General features: G+C 40.2%; 1 protein-coding gene across 6 annotated transcripts in view; it reads left to right on the plus strand.

Annotated features, from left to right (window-relative positions):
* Positions 1-19,236, plus strand: part of pdlim7 (PDZ and LIM domain 7) — a 34,539-nt gene that overhangs the window by 13,679 nt on the left and 1,624 nt on the right. For 4 of the 6 annotated variants that reach the window (XM_067598896.1, XM_067598898.1, XM_067598899.1 and 1 more), the window contains exons 4-12: positions 4,342-4,369; positions 8,536-8,552; positions 9,158-9,199; positions 9,830-9,984; positions 10,487-10,523; positions 15,040-15,092; positions 15,366-15,609; positions 16,083-16,263; positions 16,439-16,559. In XM_067598896.1, the coding sequence (XP_067454997.1) occupies positions 4,342-4,369; positions 8,536-8,552; positions 9,158-9,199; positions 9,830-9,984; positions 10,487-10,523; positions 15,040-15,092; positions 15,366-15,609; positions 16,083-16,263; positions 16,439-16,559 (878 nt within the window). Of the gene's footprint in view, positions 1-4,341; positions 4,370-5,306; positions 5,504-8,535; positions 8,553-9,157; positions 9,200-9,829; positions 9,985-10,486; positions 10,524-15,039; positions 15,093-15,365; positions 15,610-16,082; positions 16,264-16,438; positions 16,560-19,236 lie in introns of all 6 variants that reach the window. The other 2 variants (XM_067598900.1, XM_067598901.1) reach the window with 2 other exon arrangements.

Genomic DNA, 19,236 nt, shown 5'->3' on the forward strand with positions numbered 1-19,236 from the left:
TACTTGTATTTTGATGCATAACATTATAATTTATAAAATGAACCCCCCTGAATGTTTTCTTGCTTAGTATTACAGTAATATTCTGCTCTTATCATCTTACTGAAGCAATAGCAGGAGCGAGTAGTCTGTACTCAGCAGTAGTTATGCAGCTGCAGTCAGGTGGATACACTGGCCTTTGTTCTGTTGAAATAAACAGAACAAAGAGGAGCCATGGGTACCTCACATTATGCCTCTGCTTTATAATAACATTAGAGAAGCTCTTTCTTCACATTAAAACAGTCGGGTTTTTTTTTTTTCATTTTGCTTGAGTTATTTTAATTAATTCTAGATAACCCTCCTACAGGCAGCACTCGTACCTGTTCACGTAACTCCTGCCAGAAATTCCTGATAAAGTATCTCTGTAGAGAACAAGCCAAAACGATTCATTTCCTGCCCCAAGAAAGACACAGTGTAACCATTCAAGAACATAAGGATTTGAGAAAATGAGAAGGTATTGACTTGTTAAGTAATAAAGATGAGCCTTGCTGCTGTCATGGGACTCATTTTGATTTGGTGGTACTCATAAGTATAGAGGTTGTGATCACAGCTACCTTTCACATCTAGTTCACTTTGTTGTTGCCTGCCAGGAGACTCAGCTGTTGAGTTCTGACAAATCTTCTTTGTTCACTTAGTTTGCTGAGAGTCAGAACAGCCGCAGGTCATTTATATTACTTTCCAGATGAAAGCAGAGCCAGAGCTTTAAATGAATAGTTTCACATTTAGAGATCCTAGTGGGTATTTGCTGCATATTGTTCAAAATATGCTTAACTACTCTGGTATTCATACCACATAGTTTTGTCTGCTCAGATCTTTAGATCCACCGGGCACCCTGGTTCACTTTTCTCAACTAAAGGACTGTTGAACACAGCATATGAATGTGATATTGACATCAATAATGGGACTATATAGATTCTATTAATTAATGAAGTGAAGTAAAAGGGGGGAAAAATGAACCAGAAATATTGATTTAGTTCGAAAAAGTGAGAAAACCCTATAAGACGGAGGGAAAAAAACAAGAGGAAGTGAGGGAAAGGTGGATGGAGGAGGAGCAGAGTAGAGAGTGTTATACTTGGCAGGATCAAAGGAAGATTTTTTAGGGGAAGAGTAAGATGCCAAAGCTCTGTAGACTGCAACCACTACTGTAATCTTGTGTGTAATATGTAGTTTAATGTTACTAAATATTGCAGCAGGTTATTATGCCCGGCGATGACAAGTCTTAGTGCCTCTGGTTGAGACATTATAAAAGATCAGCTTCTCTACTAACAAAGAGCTGCACTTTCAGTTTTCCTATGAAGCTAACAAGAGACGTAGCTGATGCTGCATGTGTTTTTTTTTTTTTTTTTTTTCCCTTCAGGAGGAGGTCACATACACTGCACTATGACCTACTAAATGCCTTACAAGGAGTGTGTGTGTGTGTGCAGAGAGAGCAATAAACTCATTTGGGTGTGAGCGGGAAAAGGGAAGAGACAGGGAGAGACTTGACGGCTTTGTGGTTAGGGCATAGGAACAAAGAAAAGTGGCGTCACGATCTCCGCAGACGAGTTGATGAGGGTTAATCGAGTGTTACACGTGAGCCAGATGACTTTGCAACAGCGTCTGTTCAGAAGTCAGACTCAGGGATTGGTTATTAATGATATCTTGTTTAGATGTTGATCCAGTTCTTTAAATCGACAGAGTTTGATCCTGGGAAACCCGGGATGAGATTATTTTATGAGGCTTGTCTGTTTGTTGTATCTGGCAGGTATTTAAATCCAAAACATTAGAATTAATTATATGCAGTTTATACTCACTGGTCTTTCTGCTACTTCACACATGTGTTAAGAACATACTGTGGTGAACAAACAAATGCTTTTGCACATTGGCGTGGAATTGAGAACAGCAAAAGTTCACCGTAGTTATTTCTGCCTAGGTCGATGTTTTATGACTTTGAGAGTTGTTTTTGTAAGTTTCTCCCTTGTAGAAGAAGATGTCATTAAACTCTTGAGTTCACGCGTGGAATTCTGTTTAAAACAGAAAATTAATGTCAGAAAATGTTGTGGATAAGTCTATTTCATGTTGGAAGTGATTTGTTTCTCCTTTATCTCACTGGGAGTGGTGTAATGTTTTGATGGGCCTGTAATAAGCCAGCATGTTTATTTAACATCAGCCATACTTCTCCTGCACTCTGTGGTTTGCATCCTCTGTTTCTCATCTCCTTGTCAAGTCCGGCTATTGTAAACATTTCACATTCTTTCACTCTTTTTTTTTTTTCTTTTTTTTTTATACCCATGACTCCCTCCCCATGAATCCTCAGTTACCTCTCCTCATCTCACCCTCTCCTATTGTTATTATAGTGTAAGACAAGCAAATATTGTTTTCCTGAAACACTTCCCTGAGAGGAGCTCTTGTCAGTTTTATTTATTCTTATCTTGGCTGCCGTCCACTGTTTCTTTTATGTCAAGAGAGGAGGACAGCTGCACGGTGATGAGATATGGTCTATTGTTTGGTTTAGTGCCTCATTTTGTTCAACACCAATGATCACTGCATGTCTTTTTTTTTTTTTTATGAGGAAGGTTTGAGGCTTTATCCAGAGCCATTTTTATAGGGTGAGAAATCAAATGGACAATAGATTTTTCAGCTTCAAAGAAAGAGAGAGTTCTTCATGTTATCATGTAACATCTGCAACATCTGTCTGATTGACCTGGAGGGTTGTGGTTGGAGCACGTCGGTCATCACAGTATTATGGGAGATTTTTTTTAAAAAAATTTTTGTGGTGAAATTTCAGATTTTTATCTAACATCGGTTTATAAGCCAAGCTTGCATCAGCTAAAATAATTGAGCCTTGAAATGAGCCAGGAAATGATCTCACAGTGTGCATATTCAGTTTCAACATAGGTCAAACTCGGTCCAAGCAAATTAACTTATTCCCTGGAACTCCGACTTAATCATCTCCACGTTTCTTTCATTTAAGTCCAGTTTTGAAATCCAGTACGCTGCAGCCATCATACACTTAGCTTATATCCCTGAGTTAAGTGTGACTCATCAAAATGTGGGTTAACAGTAAGACAGCCGGCGAGCTTAAGCACCACGAACATCACATTGATTTGTCTTCCCACAAGTGTGACACGCACAGACATGTCAGTATGCCTTCCCTTCTCTCTTCTCTCTCTCCTCTCCCTACTCTCACTGTATCTCTACAGCCCTGTTGTCATCCTGTCTTTAACGTCGCTCTATCAGCGGTCCAACAGGCAATGACATGAGCAGTTATTCATTTTTCATTGTCACAGGAAGCAGCGTCCATTGTTCTGTGTGCGTTTTATGGCCTGAAAGAATGAGGATGACTGCAGGGCTGGTTCATTCTCGCTTTCACCCTATTGTTGCTTTGTACAGGCATGAAACATCGGTCAGGGGATGCTAGAGGTTTTATATTTAGTTATATATTAGGAGCCACCAGCTACGTAAAGCTGTGTGCCTCCGCCTTTAAAGATATTTTAATGAAGCGTCTCCTGCGGCGCAGCAGTTATGTGAATCCGGGGATTAGAGTTAAGAAGTGTACAGCTCTGTGGCATTTGCAGTATTTTTTTTTTTTTTTTCGGCTGCGTGGATGATGTGGAGAGTAGTGAGGTTCTAAAATGTTTACAACGTATTACTATCACTCAACCATCTTGCTGATTTGCTTAATTGCTGATCCGGGTGCAACAGGGACTCTGCTTGAGACGTCTTCACAGTGGCGTCCATGGGGCTTTATAACAAAAGAGGTTCAAACAAACAAGCTGTTTAACTCAATTATCTAAACCACATGTTTACATATGAAAACAAAGGCGAAGTTATTACACAGACTGTCTCTCGTTGGTGCTAAACATTGCAACATTATACTTGCCGGGTCATTTCATTTTATGACGCATTTGACAGTTATTTTAACGGATGTTTCTTTTCCGTTCTGACTTCTTTGAATGGTTTAGATTACTGGGTTAAACTAGACTTTATTTTGTCTTCATCTGAATGTAGAATATATGATACCAGTAAACCATCTTTTTTCAGTTTTGTTTCAGGAATGTTTTTGCAATATGAATTGTAATACTGCTTCTTTTTCAGCCTAAATAATTTACTTATGCATGAATAATAAACAATTTATACAGTGTAAAACAATATTTTGGAGAGAAGTTCAACATCTGTCTCAAATACAACTTTTTACTTGACTGATCCATTTGTGATTTGGAAATGACAGAACTCAGTATTGTATATTAAATGTGCAAAGGTAGAGTTTATCGTTAACATGTTCTAATTACTGTCCCAATCTTCTTTCTTTTTTTTTCCCCACAGAGCTTTCAAAGCAGGTGGAGACCACAAGGTAAGACTGTATTTGTCTCAAACATCAACCTCACCTCTGTATGAACACCTGGATGCTTTGGCATGGTCTGCTACTGGACTACAGTGACAATGATCGAATTAGAAACTTCCTTTTTAATCGTTGCTCACAATCGGCCTCAACAGTGTGATATGTCACTTTGTGTTTAAATTCATCTGATTCACCTGAGTCACCCGTCAAGCTCTCACAGAGTCCATGCGCTGTGCATTAGCAAAGCATCAGCGAGTCGCTAAATGAGTTGTGCACTGGATGGAGTGTTGCGAATGTTGCATTTGGAATTTCCTATGGCTTATTTTGTGATGCCTTGCACAATCCCCGATACCCGAGTAATATTGATTACAGTACATTTAGTTTCACTGTCAAACCTCTTGAGAGCCACTCTCGCCACGCTGTAATCAGCGGGGCAAGTGGCGGCGGCGTCATGAACTGCTTTGTGCCACACACTGTTTTTTCGTAAAGCAGATGGAACATAATACTTACACAAAGTTAATGTTCCATTTTAGTGGGTGTCCTTTCGCAGTCCATGAATAATGCAGCGAGGAATCTCATTAGTGAGATATGTCAGTCAAATATGACAGTTTCTCACTTTGAGTCTTTTTTCGTTGTACCAGCAGTAGCAGATTACTTCGGCCAGTCCTTTGGACGACTGCCAACACAAATAAAATGGCTGTGTTCACACTTCTTAAGCAATGCTTCCATGTGCAAAGAAAAGCCTGCAGGCTTTGACAGAGCCGCTCCTCTACAGTAATGATTTGCTATGAGAAAATATCTGGCTGCACAGAGGGTGTCTCAACATAAAGCTCGGGATTGTGCAACAGCAGAAGGAACTTTTTTTTTTTTTTTTTACTGTGTGTCAAAATTGTCTCAACTGCATGTTGTGCGCTGTGCTGCATTGTCTCCCTCTCTCACATCCACATAGGACTCACTCGCTGCAGCTTCTGTTCAGCCAAAGTACTCGTTTGCCCCCAGCACAACCATTAACAAGATGGCGAGGCCGTTTACGGCAGGTGGTGGTAGTGACAACTCAGGACCTGTCATTAAACCTGTGGCATACTCACCTAAACTTAACACTCCACGCACACAGGGCCGTGCCAGTATGCAGCAGCCACAGAATGGGTAGGTGGATGAATAAATATACAGTGTTTACTTTGGAACCACAATGTGACTGACATGGTTGAAATGGTATTTTTGGTATCTGATTATTCTCGTTCCGCACTAAAGACAAAAAAAAACTACAGTATGTGAAGAATTTATTCCCATCATCACTGCAAAATATTTCCAAAATTAGACATTGAAGAAATGTTACAGAAAAGATAAACATTGGAATTTTACTTGATTATTCTACTGTCTACCAACACATCTAACATATGATGACCTTTCTTTAAAGTGATGCTATTGCTGAACACTCTAGCAGTAATAATAAGCTGCCTGAACTTTGTGTCAGGATGGATTCTTGTCATAGAATGATGTTAGGGGAAAAAAAAGGATGTTGTTAAATGTTTTGTCAAAACAGACCCAAACCATCTTGTCTGCCTTTATCATATTTTGTCTGAGACAGATGAAAGCAAACACTTTGTTAGCATAGCAGGAGATCTTTAGCTGGCATGTGAAATTCAAACTGGCTTCCCTTGGCCTTCAAAGTTTATCTGAAGGAAAAAAAAAATGTTTTTACAGAGATCAGTGAAGGATGTGTCAATAATCGCTCACAGGTTTATGGCCCTGGTTAATTTTTCTCTCGTCACGTTTTTTTTTTTTGCCCACTGTAATTTTTTAAATCGAACTCCTCTTATTTCCATCATCCTCTCTGTGTTTGTTTGTGAGAGAGACATACTCGCTTGACACAAAATGTTTAGATAAAGGTATCATTTCTTAAACAAACAGTCGACTGATTCACCATCTCAACAGATGGGTTGTTGATTCAGTGAGATTGTATCTTGCATCTGGACAGCAGCTGGACAGAAATGGCTGAATGGATTTTCACATCTATGAAAATCCTTCAGAAATTACTCTGCACCAAACTTTGGATTAAATAGTATTCCTCAGCTTTTTAGAAGCGGTGTAGTGTGTCGTCTTACTGGCTTTGTTTCTCTTTGTAAAACATCACTACATTAGTCTAAAGTCATACTTTCAGTGATTCATATAATTACATTTGTCTCTTTGCATTGTGCTTAATGTACTTTTCTGCTGATCTTATCAGAAATTTCCATTATTTTGGAATTTTACTTTTAAACGGATGCCATGATTCTGTCCACATTTACCACACTGCAGAAATTACAGGGACATACAGCTAGTTATTAGTGACATCACAGTTGTAATGATGGAAAATCTTGGTCATTTTTACTGTTTGACTATCTGTAGGAACAGAAAGTGAAATCATGTCTCTCCAGCTCAAAGAGAGCTCTTGTTTCTACCATGCTGTCCCTCAAGTTAAAATTTGATCTGGGAAAAGAGATCATGAGTCAACTTGATTGAATAGTTTTGGCCTCTAATATCCTTGTTCTAAATTAGTTTAAAAAATAGTAACTTTGGTTCAAAGCTGATTGTTTTGAAGCGGTTTTAAAGCTGTAATTATTTCTGCTGTGTATTAAACTGAAGTTAAACCTGCAGTGCAAGACTTTTACATATAAATGAACGTCTGCTACGTTCAAGCCCTTGACAAACAATTTCACACAATGCTGATAAAGCCTATCACCACCAGATAAATCTCTCTGTATTTCACAGTATACAGAGTTTTTAATCTGGTATCTGTGGCAACATTCCTGCATTGGTGCACCAGTAGTGATGTGCTTTATGTCAACCAGCAATGATTGGTTTGAAGGGCGCCCATAGAGCATGCGCACTAGAGACTTCCGCCGGAAGTTAAAATAATTTAATCGTGTGGCTCTTCTAGACTTTCCAAATGTTATTGGACTGAATGGATCATATTCTGATAGTGAAAAGAGTCATTTCATGGGGGACGTGATGCTCAAAATAATTTATCAGCCGTTTTACAGTAGCATTGGGGACCAGCTCATAGAACTGCCTTTACAGCTGGTAACTACTATTTACTCTCACTGCCAGAAGGGTTTTGTTTCATGTAGGTTTAACGTTCCCATGACCAAACTAACCCGTGCTGCTATAATTACATAAAATAAGTATTCGGTTCTTCTTCGGTTTTTATTTCACCACTCAGTCTTCAGATTTTACAAGGACTCCAGGACAGGATCAAAATCTATTTGTAATGATCCTGAAAGTGGCAGCATGGCATTAAATAGTCTTCATGGATAGTCTAGTCTGGCTCCTGTAATTTGGGACATGGTGGTGGTCTGACTATAGCCGTCAGTGAGATGCGGTCTGCTGCTGTATTTAGCCTTACTCATAAATTCTGCTGAGTTCTCACACAGCTTTTACTGCCCCGGTGCTGGATTATTTAAGCAGCCGTACTTGCTCACTGTAGAGAGGCTTCACATGGATGTGAAGTTTCTCTGCAGATGGCTGAAATGCATTCCTCTGGCCATCTTTTGAAAAGAATGCAGCCTAATTATAACCGTTAGTCTAGTTTTGATAAAAATCATTTTTGGATGTCTGCAGACGGTAAACCCTTGAATGCAAACAGCATACGTGTAATGTGTCTAGACCTGTTGTATTGAAACAGGTTTTGTTTGTTGTTTGTACAGAGCTTACACTGACATCACGATGCGTCATGATTGTGACATTTCATTGTTGTTGACGGGGTATCGGAGCAGAACACAAGAAAAAATTGTCTAACTGCAGTGACACAGAAATTAAGGACTTTTTTTTTTTTTTTTTCTTTTTTTTTTTTTTTGGCAAATGCCACAGCCATTTACATAACTCTGAAAAGAATTTGTGTAGATGGGTGAGAGGAACAGAATGGCAAAGGTTTTGTGCCAAATCTACTGAGTTGTTTCGGGTCAGGATCACAATAGGTAGATTTGACAGACAGACAATGCTGTCTTTCTCTCACAGAGCCTGTCGACAATAACAGCATGTCTCTTGTCACCTCGTGCATGTTTTTCTGCATCTTGATGAATTTCTGCGCACGACCTCTGTCATATATTGACGTTCTGTTCCTCATTTTCCCCAAATCTGAACTCTGACCCCCATTCTCTCTTATTTTCTCTTTTCCTCTTTTTCTTTTAACCCTGCAGATGGAAGCTCATGACAAGTTAGTATATTTCTTTTTTCATACACATTCCAGTAGAAAGTAATGATCGCTCGACTGCTTGTCTTTTTAAATCATCATTCACACTCATAAACAATAATTCCCATCTTTTGTTACAGTGGTTGCCAACCTTTTTGTGACCTCTTGAAAGAAAGCAGTGCATGCTGCTGTGTAAAATTATGTTATGATAATATTTTGTCTAACTTTAAGATGCCTGATGTTGCAAAACTATCCAGCAATTCACAAGAAAAAAAGGAAAAACATTAACAAACATTAGAGGAAAGTCTGGGGGGAAAAAAAATTAGAAGATTTTTTTTTTTTCCTGCTTTCCTGTTAACCATCTCACAGTCCTCAGGTTGGGAACCACTGCTCTGTTAGAATCCATCTCACTATGTTCTAGTAATTTAGCAGTTATATTGATCACTTTACTGCCCTATTATATTGGACATTTTAAGTAACGCAGGACAAAACTAGAAGTATCATTATGTCTAAAAGCTCTTTACTCATTAAAATCTCACACTAGTTATTGAGTTCCTGACTATCTATCTGTCTGTCCTCTGTTAACTTCTTACAATCTGTCTATATTTGATCTTTGGCCTATTCCACAGGGGTGAAGCTACTTACTATGATGATATTTACCATGCGTCCAAGTAAGGGGCCTCTGCATGCAAGCTGCTTTGTCGGCTTAGTAGCTTAATGTGGCCAGGCTAGATGGATGATGAAGCAGAAGAGCTCATGCTGTCGGTTAAATTCAGAGATTGGTTTTATAGAACAGAGATGTCAGTTCATCAGTATCCATTCATCTGTCATCCTCTACTTGCTTTTTTTTTTTGATGGATGCATGCTGCTGTTGACCTGCAACTGTGTTGAAACGTTGTGATGTGCTTGAAATGGAAAGCATTTTTTTTTTTTGTGCTGCTTCGTGAGTTGTTTATCAAAATAATATCTTTGATATATAGTATAATTTTTCTACAAATAAGGGCAGATATTGTAGTTTAACAGCTTTTCTGCCTTTAACTCTAATAACAGTTAAATATATTATCTCTAATGAGGTAATGTCCATTTAAGAGAGTTTATAGTGTGCCCAAGAGAAATCTTAGTAATGGGTATCCATTAGCTGGCTGTGATACTGAGCATTCCTCCTAAGTATTGCATGATCTGTTCAGGATGTCCTCTATTTTCAAGGTCACCTGATTAGCTGGGTTGGTGTGAGTGGGTAGTCCCTAGATGGGATTGTGTTAACCGCGCCTGCCGTGTGCTGCTGCTGGGTGTGTGTGCAGGCACGGCCTCCGGGTGGAGAACCTGCCCTGTTTTATCCCCAACGACCGCAGCAAGAAGAGGCTGATCCAAGACACCGAGGACTGGCAGCCCCGCACCGGCACCACCCAGTCCCGCTCCTTCCGTATCCTGGCCCAGCTCACAGGCACCGACTTCAGTAAGTCGGGGACGAGGCCCTGCACACTCAAGAGGGAGACAACGGAGAGCAATGGGGGTGGGGTGGGGGGTGGGGGGGAGTGTGACGAGGCGTAGGTGCAGACCTGTGACTGAACAGTAGATTTGATGTGATCTGATCATAGTGACTATCAGTGAAAGCGACAGCAGAGTGAGTGACACAGGAAAGGTGGATAACAAGGGTGTCCATTTTTCAGCTGCGGAGAGGGGGCCTTGACTGTCAGGCGGCTTCACTGACAGCAAAGGATTTTATTCATGACTGTAACCAGTCTGACAAATGGGCCGCACATTTAAATGTTGATCATCACAGCAGAGGCTGTGCGGCAAACTCAATATTTGTGGTAGTATGTGATCAGCTTTTTGATGATTTGTCTGTTAGAGGCTGACAGTCGGTGTGTGTCAGCTTCATCATGTAAATCTGTGAGGCATTCTGATGTGTGTGTGTGTGTGTGTGTGTGTGTGTGTGTCTCTCCTGGATCTCTCAGTGCAGGACCCAGATGATGAAACCATGAAGAGGTCCAGGTAAAGACTGAGTGTGGTTGATTTGAACAGCCTGCAAGTGTCATAGTGTTTGCGTACTCATGTGTGGAAGCTTCAGTTTGGCAATTAGTTAAAACAAAATAATGTAACTCAGTGTAACAATTTTCATTTTTTCTGCTTCAAACACTGGCATGTGTGGTGTTATTTGCTAATATTTAATATTATTAGTACACGCATCTGCCTCATGGCATCATTTTCTGATTTCTCATACATTTTTGCATTCCACACCTGTCATATCCTTATTCTGTTTTATTCCTTGCTACTTTTTTTTTTTCCTACCTCTTTGTGCAGTTTACCCCACTGTCTGCTCTTTTTATTTATTCTCTCCCCTGCAATCTATTTCCTCCCTGCCTATCTCTGTCTCATATCTCCGTTGCTTGCGGTCAGGGAAAAGTTCCTCACTGAGATTCAGAGTCCCCGCTATGCCCGTCTGAGGGATTGGCACCACGACAGGTCTGCTCGCGCCCTCAATATCAAATCCTGAGCGACACCCTAGATGCCACGAGACGCAGAGCCCAGCCAGAGCCTGCTAGCGATAGCCACACCGCAACGACTACGTGACAAAGACGACGAAGATGGCCGACCGTCCAATGGCAGTTAACAAATTCACCTTTCGAATACAGATGGGGTGAAAAAGAAGTTTGGGGAAAAAAAAGAAAAGAAAGAAAAGCAAACCAAAAAATAGAAGTAACATAGCCTAGATGACAAAGCCTGAAGTGGAACCTTGCATACTGAGCCTAAGTGTAAGATCTCCCTCTGAATTTCTGACTTGATGATTGTTGACAACACTGTGGACCACTGTGTCTGTAGCCCTATTTTCCATTTCACACTGCGTTACTTGGAGTAAACTGGTGGGAAGGTGGGAAGGGGGGTGTCAGCAGTGGGAAGCGCCTTTCTGTTCGTTATTCTTCTTTTGATTGTGTAGTTCAGACCCTCCTTTGATCTCTCTGTCTGTCTCTCTCTCACTCTCTCTCTCTCTCTCTCTCTCTCTCTGCTGTTTCCATTTATCAAGTTCTTCATCCTTTTTAGAGTTTTCATTTTGATCCCCTCATCTTGTTTGCTTCTCCAACCATTAAGAAAGAAAGGGAAGATAAATCTGTACTTTTTTTTTTTTTTCTGCTGTCATCAAAAATATAAAACATCTGAAAAAAGGCAACTCTCGCTTCTCTGTCCTTTCTTCTGTGTTTCTTTCTTTCATGTTTATTCAGTATTTAAGCTTAAAATGATGCATCTCTTTTCATCCAACTCTTATTTCTTGTCCTCCTCCAGTTGAGTAACAACAATCAGCACATCTGCCTGCTGTACTGAACAATAACGATTATATAGAAGCAGGGTTTCCCTCAGTATTTTTAAAGTCTTGAATAAATGGGACGCCTTCTCAAAGATCAGGGTTCAAGATTTACTTTTTTGTGCAGTCAGGCATAAAAACAACAAATGAGCATATACACATGAAGTAATACACATTAATTAAGTGTAGATGTGCTTGGTGAGGAAAGCTCTCGACTGAAATAAAAATATGTAAGAGTATTTAAAACCCAACAAAAATGAATTTAAAGTATAAAAAAGACCAACATCATCACATTTTAGAGTTTAGGTGATAATTTGCTGTAGTACAGGAAGTGGTTAGAGAGAACAGATCTAACGGCAGATTACACATGAGACTAAATGAAACGGTTTGGACAGAAAAACAAGTTTAATCAGTACTCATGTTTTGATGGATAGGTATTTTGAGTTAACCCAGTTAAAATGAAAAGAAAAATCATGATCAAATCAGCATCGAAACAACTAGAAATTCCTCAGAAACCTTTAAAACATTTACTTTTTACCTTTTTAGGTGGGTATGAGAGAAACGTGGGATGGTTGCTGGTAGCAGGGTGATATTGCCCAATAGATTGTGATACAAACATGTAAACAGAAACTTGGGAGGTGAAACCTGAAACCAGCAGTGGGAGTGAATGAGCTGCTCTGCCTTACATAGATTGAAGAAATCATCAGGAAACCAGAGAGAGTTATTTTAAAACCATTAATTAATTTAGATTTGAAAAGGTATTTGTAATTACATACAGAAAATGGAAATTTTGGTTAGGTTAATTTTGTCAGAATAAATGAGAATTGGTAGTATTACAATTATTAAACATGTAGCTGTATAGTGACTGAAAACCACTTGAAATTTGGTCTTTGAAATGTATCCAAAACTTGAATCTGCAAGATGCAGTTAATGGCAAATTTGTCAAGTTAGCAGGACTCTACTGTCAAAACCATATTAAATGGGTACATTTCAAAGAATTTGAAATAGTCAATATGAATAAATAAAACTTGAGAATATGACACAAAACATATCAGCATATATACATCATCTGCACAATTGTGGCTGTCTTGATGCGATGTACCTTTGTAAATAATAATAATAAGGAACAAGGAATGAAAGAAAGAAAGAGCTTGTGGAATACATCAGAAGACCTGAGCAGCCAATAGCAAAGCAGCCTCTCTCTCTGCCCTCTTAGACATGTGGTACTATTGTTTGACCCTTTATCAGTTGTCACATACTTATAGATCTGCATCACCTTTACCTCCTTACTGTGGAGGGTGATATGTTAGTGGCTTCTCGCTCCAGCTAAAATCAAAACCAGCTCTATTGTCTGCCTGATGCTGAGCTGCCAACAAACTCCTTTGCTCATCCTCATCGCTGTGGTCGATGCATCCCACAGGAGAGGAAGCCAAAAAGCCAAGGTGGATCTGAAAACAGAGGTGTAAAGAGTGAACAGGAAATGTCAAGGTGATGTTTAATGGGGCGCTGCACTGCAGCAGGTCCAAAACTCTTATGTCAAAGGCAAAAAAAAAACCCAATCCTGTCTGTACAGTCTGTGATGCAGGAATTGTGCACCTGCATCACACTGAGCCTCTCGCAGCACAGAGGTGAGGAGGAAGATGTTGAAAGCAGTGAAAATGTCAAGAAAACATGATCCAGGCCACCCCAGGTGGGAATAAGTCCTGTAGAGGATGTACTTTAATTTGCACCTGCAACCTTTACCAAAGTGAGGTGCAGCCAAACAAACCTCTGAGGTGTGGGAGAAGTCAGTGCCACTTGCCTGTTGTCATGTAGGGGAGCACGGCAAGAGATTGTAGCCGGGGGCTGAGGTATTGACCAGGATGTTGTTTTGTGAGTCGATAGGCTGGATCCCAGAAGGTTGAGGGCAGCTGACCCAGGGTCTGTGTGTCAAACAGGCTGAAACTGGTTTGTTCTGTCCTTTGGTTGACCCGGCCGCCAGGGATCCTTCTATCTCCTCTCCATTTCCTTCACTCTTTTTGGCTGCATTTTCCCTCCAACAGTCTCCCGGTAGGGGAAGGAGGGGGGGGGTCTTACCTTCCTTAATTTTGGAGGATTTAACTTCCTCTCTGTCACCAGCCCTACAAGTCATGTTCCTTCTATTGCAAAGGGATTTAATGTCCTTTATTATTCAGTATGCTGTTTGGAAACAGACTGTTTTTATTCATTTTCTTGCTGGATAGCTCCCAGCTGTAAATCTGCAACTTCTCCTGCCTCTGTAACTTCTTGTGTGTTCTTGAGTTGTTTGGATACAAAAGGAGCATAATTGATAGGCAGACTTTAACCTGATGCTATATAAGGCGATGCTATGGAACAAGGCTGTTGTAGGGTAATTAATTTCCCATTTTCTTTTTCTTTGCAAATGAGAAATGATTTCATCATCTTTCATTAGTGTATAGTAGATGGCGCAGTTGATGATGTAAACACGTAGATGCCTAAGGCGGTGTTATATTTTTTCCCAAGATAAGACATCTCCAGAGCTCACTGTCTTGGCTCAGAAGTTGTTTTCCGTCTCAGTCATGGTTTGAAGATTTTCTGAATATAGTGACGCTTCCTGCGGGTAACAGAACTTTGAAATGTAGAAACAACTCTTTATTTCAACAGTTCTGCACATGCAGGCTTGAAGGGAAACTCTTCTGCATCCAGATCTGACAGCACAACACGTCTGATGAGTTTCCCGTTCTCTAACTTTGCCCGTGAGTGATGTCAATCAATCCAAGAAGATGTTCAGGGGTCTTATTGCTCTCATTAGAGAAGGTTGATGCAGAGGTGAAATGTCTCCATCGAATGCACAGCATGGTGTCTGTGGTTCAGCATTGATTATTTTATATCACATGATTGATTTTTGTCTCGTGAAGGTGTGATAATCATGTAAAACGGCCTTAAAATCCATCTATTACAGTGTATTTTCTTTACAATTAAACTGAATTTACCACATGAAACCAGCTCATCTTGCGACAGGTGAGAATACTATTCTATCCTGTTGATGCTGATTTAATATTAGTAATTATGATGCTCATGATCATACACTCAGAAGGTAACCTGTGGCACATCTTAATGGAGACAGCTATGGCTGTTTATATCCAAACATGACGTTCATTGAGTAGTAGTAACCATGGTTACTGAACGGTGTGTGTGTACCTTTTCTAATTAGTAATTTTCTCCCCACAGCCTTGAGCCAACTCCCTCACCTGCCAAGGCCCAGGCAGCAGATAAACCAGATGGTGAGTTTCTGCTCCTGCTGAAGCGTAAAAAAACCCCCAGCAGCATCCAGTAGAGGTTGTGCTAATAGATTCTTTTAAGTGTCAATACATGAGCATCAGCTGCAACAATGTGACACGTACAACTGTCACAGCAGACATCTGGAAGGAGTATGTATATTACATAAAAGTGCCCCCCCCCCTCCTCCCTTTGTGAAATTATTCAAAGTCACTGCCAAGTTTTTCTTTTTAAATGCTGTAATTCCAAAACAAACCATGTCGGTTTCTCTGGCCCAGGCTCCAAGACTGCAGCTGCAGCAGCAGGCAGCGCAGCTCCTTCCGTTCGACCACCATGGGTCACTGACCCTAATTTCGCCGACCGTTTTCGCCCGGACAAGACCAGCACCGTCGTGACCCAGCACCAGCAGCCGGTCCAGCCGACGCCGATGCAGAACCGCAGCTCCATCCTGCAGGCAGCGCAGCAGGCACCCGAAGACAGCGGGAGGACCCCGGTATGCGGTGCCTGCAACAAAATCATCAGGTGAGACCGCACCGCCCCCATCTACGATGACAGCTTGATTGATTCGTTCTTATTGAATAAAACTGTCTGTTCCTTTCAAATTCCTTTCAGAGAGATGACACATAATTTGATGCAGTTAATATACACAATGACAGCAGCAAATTAAGTCCGCATAATTAACACAGTTTGGAGACATCTCGTTATCACTGGAGACAAGCATTATGCTGACTTTTAAATAATTTTAATCTCATTTAACACATTTCACAGAGTAACCTTAGTTCTTATTCTGCTCACTGTTGCAAGCAAACAAGAACTTTTCAAGTGGACATATAAAGTTGCCAGTAGAACTTGTAACATGTTTCCTGGAAGTATTTGTTTCTATTGCAGCTGTCCTTGTTTTCCATGTTGAAGTGGAACCACTCACTCTCTGTGTGTGTGTGTGTGTGTGTGCGTGTGTGTGTGTGTGTGTGTGTGTGCGCGCGTGTGTGTTCCAGGGGTCGGTACCTGGTAGCACTGGGACGTTCATGGCACCCAGAGGAGTTTACGTGTTCACAGTGTAAGGCGGTCCTGGAGGAGGGGGGATTCTTCGAGGAGAGAGGGTCTGTCTTCTGTACCAAGTGCCATGACAACCGATATGCACCCAACTGTGCCAAATGCAAAAAGAAGATCACTGGGGTAGGAGCTGCGTTATTCCATCAAACTCAATCAAAACCAGAAACATTGGAATAGGACTGCTGTTTCATAGTGTGATTTTTTCTATACAAAAATACATGTAGTAGTCTCTGCTGTACTGCAGCAACACCAGCTGAGCTGAAAATAAAACATTTACAACCTTTTCTGCCCTTATCAGGAAATCATGCATGCCCTGAAGATGACCTACCATGTTCAGTGTTTCAAGTGCGCAGCCTGCAAGACTGCCATCAGGAACCAAGCCTTTTACATGGAGGAGGGAGAACCCTACTGTGAGAGAGGTGAGAAACTGCAGCAGGCACATACTGTACTTAAAACCTGACAATTCTAAGTAGAAATGACACCTTAAAAAGTAAGTAAAATAATGTTAAAGGAAATAAATCACTCCTTTGCTAAATTACTGGGATGGAATACAAAGATCGGTGCAGTAAAAGTTTCTGTGGTGTGTGTCCTCTATGATGGATTGGCACAGAGGATTTAAACACTGTGGTGTATTACGGACTTGATTCCAACTTTGACACAAAAACATAAATTATTTGCACCCAAATTTGCTGCTTTTGGGTGTGATCTCCTAAATGATAAACTCTGTGGTGAAAAGCAGGGAGTGAGATCTGCTCCTTAAATTAAATTAACATGATAAATATGTTAATTTTCCACCTTTTGATTTACGATGTCTGGACTCTGTCAAATGATCTCATCATGTTTCTGCTCTAAAACAAAAAAAAGATAATAATAATATTAACTATACATACTGTTCATATTCTGACCCTTCTAAATATCCCCTCATAATTAGTCTCTATACTAAATTTCTGAACCACAAATCTATTTTTCAGTCATAAATACCTCAGTCATTAATAAACAGGTGATTAACCCTCAGTTAAGCTTTCAGAGAGCAGAGAGATTATTCTTTAGGTTTACACTATTTGTTTATGGAGAAAAATCATTCACAATCACATCACAATGATCTTATGTTACCTAAAAACAACCATAATGATTTCAATTAATTTTTATTATGAATGTGAAGAATGCAACATTCAACATGTGACATTTTCGAGTAAATATGAGTCAAATTTAACCCAGAACACCCTCTACTTACAATGTATGTGTAGCTGATAAAATTTTTAAATTATTTTTGTATATTCTCGGTCATAAAATTTTGGGCTAAATGAATGATATTTAGGATGTTTTTACTGCTTTCAAATGTAAAAACAGGTCCAATTTTACCTGAGTGTAAAAAAACATAAGAACATTGTAACACTAATGAGTATTATTAAAATAAACAACATCTCAGTACAATAAATCCCTCCCTGAATGTTTAGTTTGAATGTGTTTTCACTGAAGGACCGTGTCTTTCTCTCATTCATACTTAATAATACAGCGTTTTCTGTCACACATTCTCAAGGCTTCATAAAGGAGATGAAGGCATCTCCATGGTGAAAAATCCCCTGCTGAACAGAAAGGAAAACATCATATTTATGTGCTTTATGAAGGAAGAATTGAGGGGGAAAAAAAACTGGGTAGTTGGCATGGACACCAAGAGCCACCAAGGATAAGAGATGTCACCCAGAGCAACCCCAGTTTTAACTAGAAATTTGAGTCTAAACCTGAATTGAAGGCAGACAGTAGTTAAAAGCTTTAGCAGAAAATAGGACACATGGGGGAAAGAAAAAGCATGCTCAAAAAGCTCCAGTGTGCAGATTGATTAGTTCCAGTGCCAGATGAGAACAAATGTCAACCCATGTACAACCCCCATGGATCAGGCTTTACACATTTATCGTAAATCTGCACTGGGTATTAAGTTCATGATAGAGCTCGTGTGACAAAAGATGTCAGATATTTTATTTACTTTACTTGGATGTTCTATCTAAGGACAGAGCAGGCTACATAACAAAAGCTTGTGGAGTAAAAACAGTCAAACAGAGCCACCGGGTGATTCAGAGGTCTTTCAGAGTGCATGTTGAGATAAAGTTGTTTCTTTTGAAAAAACACGTCTCCCCGCAGGAATCATTTTCATATTTTTTATCAAGCTATTTGTAAAACATTCCATTGTTGTATTATTGCTGTGGGGTTTGGCATGGGCCTACATCATGAATCTCTGGGCGCGTACCACATTCAATCAAAGTGTGATGTTTTCATCTGCTGTAATCTATTTAGCTCCAGTTTACTTCATACATTTTCTCTATTGGTTTTTATGAATGGTGTGTGCTCTTCTATTGTGCTGTAAATGATTTAGCGGGGCGGCGCGCTTCTCGCTCACTACTAAGGCCCTGACGTGGATTGCTGCTTTATCAGAGGGCGAAGCCAGAACCTGAGTACTCATACTCTGAATAATGCCTTTAGCGCTGATAAACATTGTGCTGCCTCAGCATCTTCCAGGGATTGTTGCGGCTCTCACCCACTCACTCTTGAGAAGCAGCATTATAACCTGACACTTTCCCCAGAGTCCGCGTGATGAAAGAGACTGGCAAATCCAGTTAAGTATCTGGAGCAATTTCCTCCTCATCGTAATCCCTCCTTTTACACCCGAGAAAGGCACTAACGTGCAGTGGGTGGACAAAATAACGCGGACACCGACGTATCAAATGCCCAGCGAGGAGAAGAGCCTACATTTGGCTTCAAAACGGCTTCATCCATCTTTATTGCCGTCATTCTAAGTTCTTAAGTGTGTGTGTGTGTGTGTGATATTACTCATCTTCAAGAGGAAAAGCCTGGAGTTCTTTAAAAAAGATGAAAGAGGTGGAAACCTATTTCACACTCTGTGCTCCAGAACATCCTATAAAGGTTAAGTGGTGTTTACATAAGGTGATCGGGGAGGCCATGGAGGGTGCCTGACCTGATCTCTTGGATGATAAAATCTTTTTATGAATTTATTTTTAGTATTTAATTCAGATGGTTATCTCACACAAGTCCACATCTCTGGACTCACCACCTCTCCTCTCATCACCTTTCTCTCTCCAG

The sequence above is a fragment of the Thunnus thynnus genome, chromosome 9 (assembly GCF_963924715.1).
Source record: "Thunnus thynnus chromosome 9, fThuThy2.1, whole genome shotgun sequence".
NCBI lineage: Eukaryota > Metazoa > Chordata > Actinopteri > Scombriformes > Scombridae > Thunnus > Thunnus thynnus.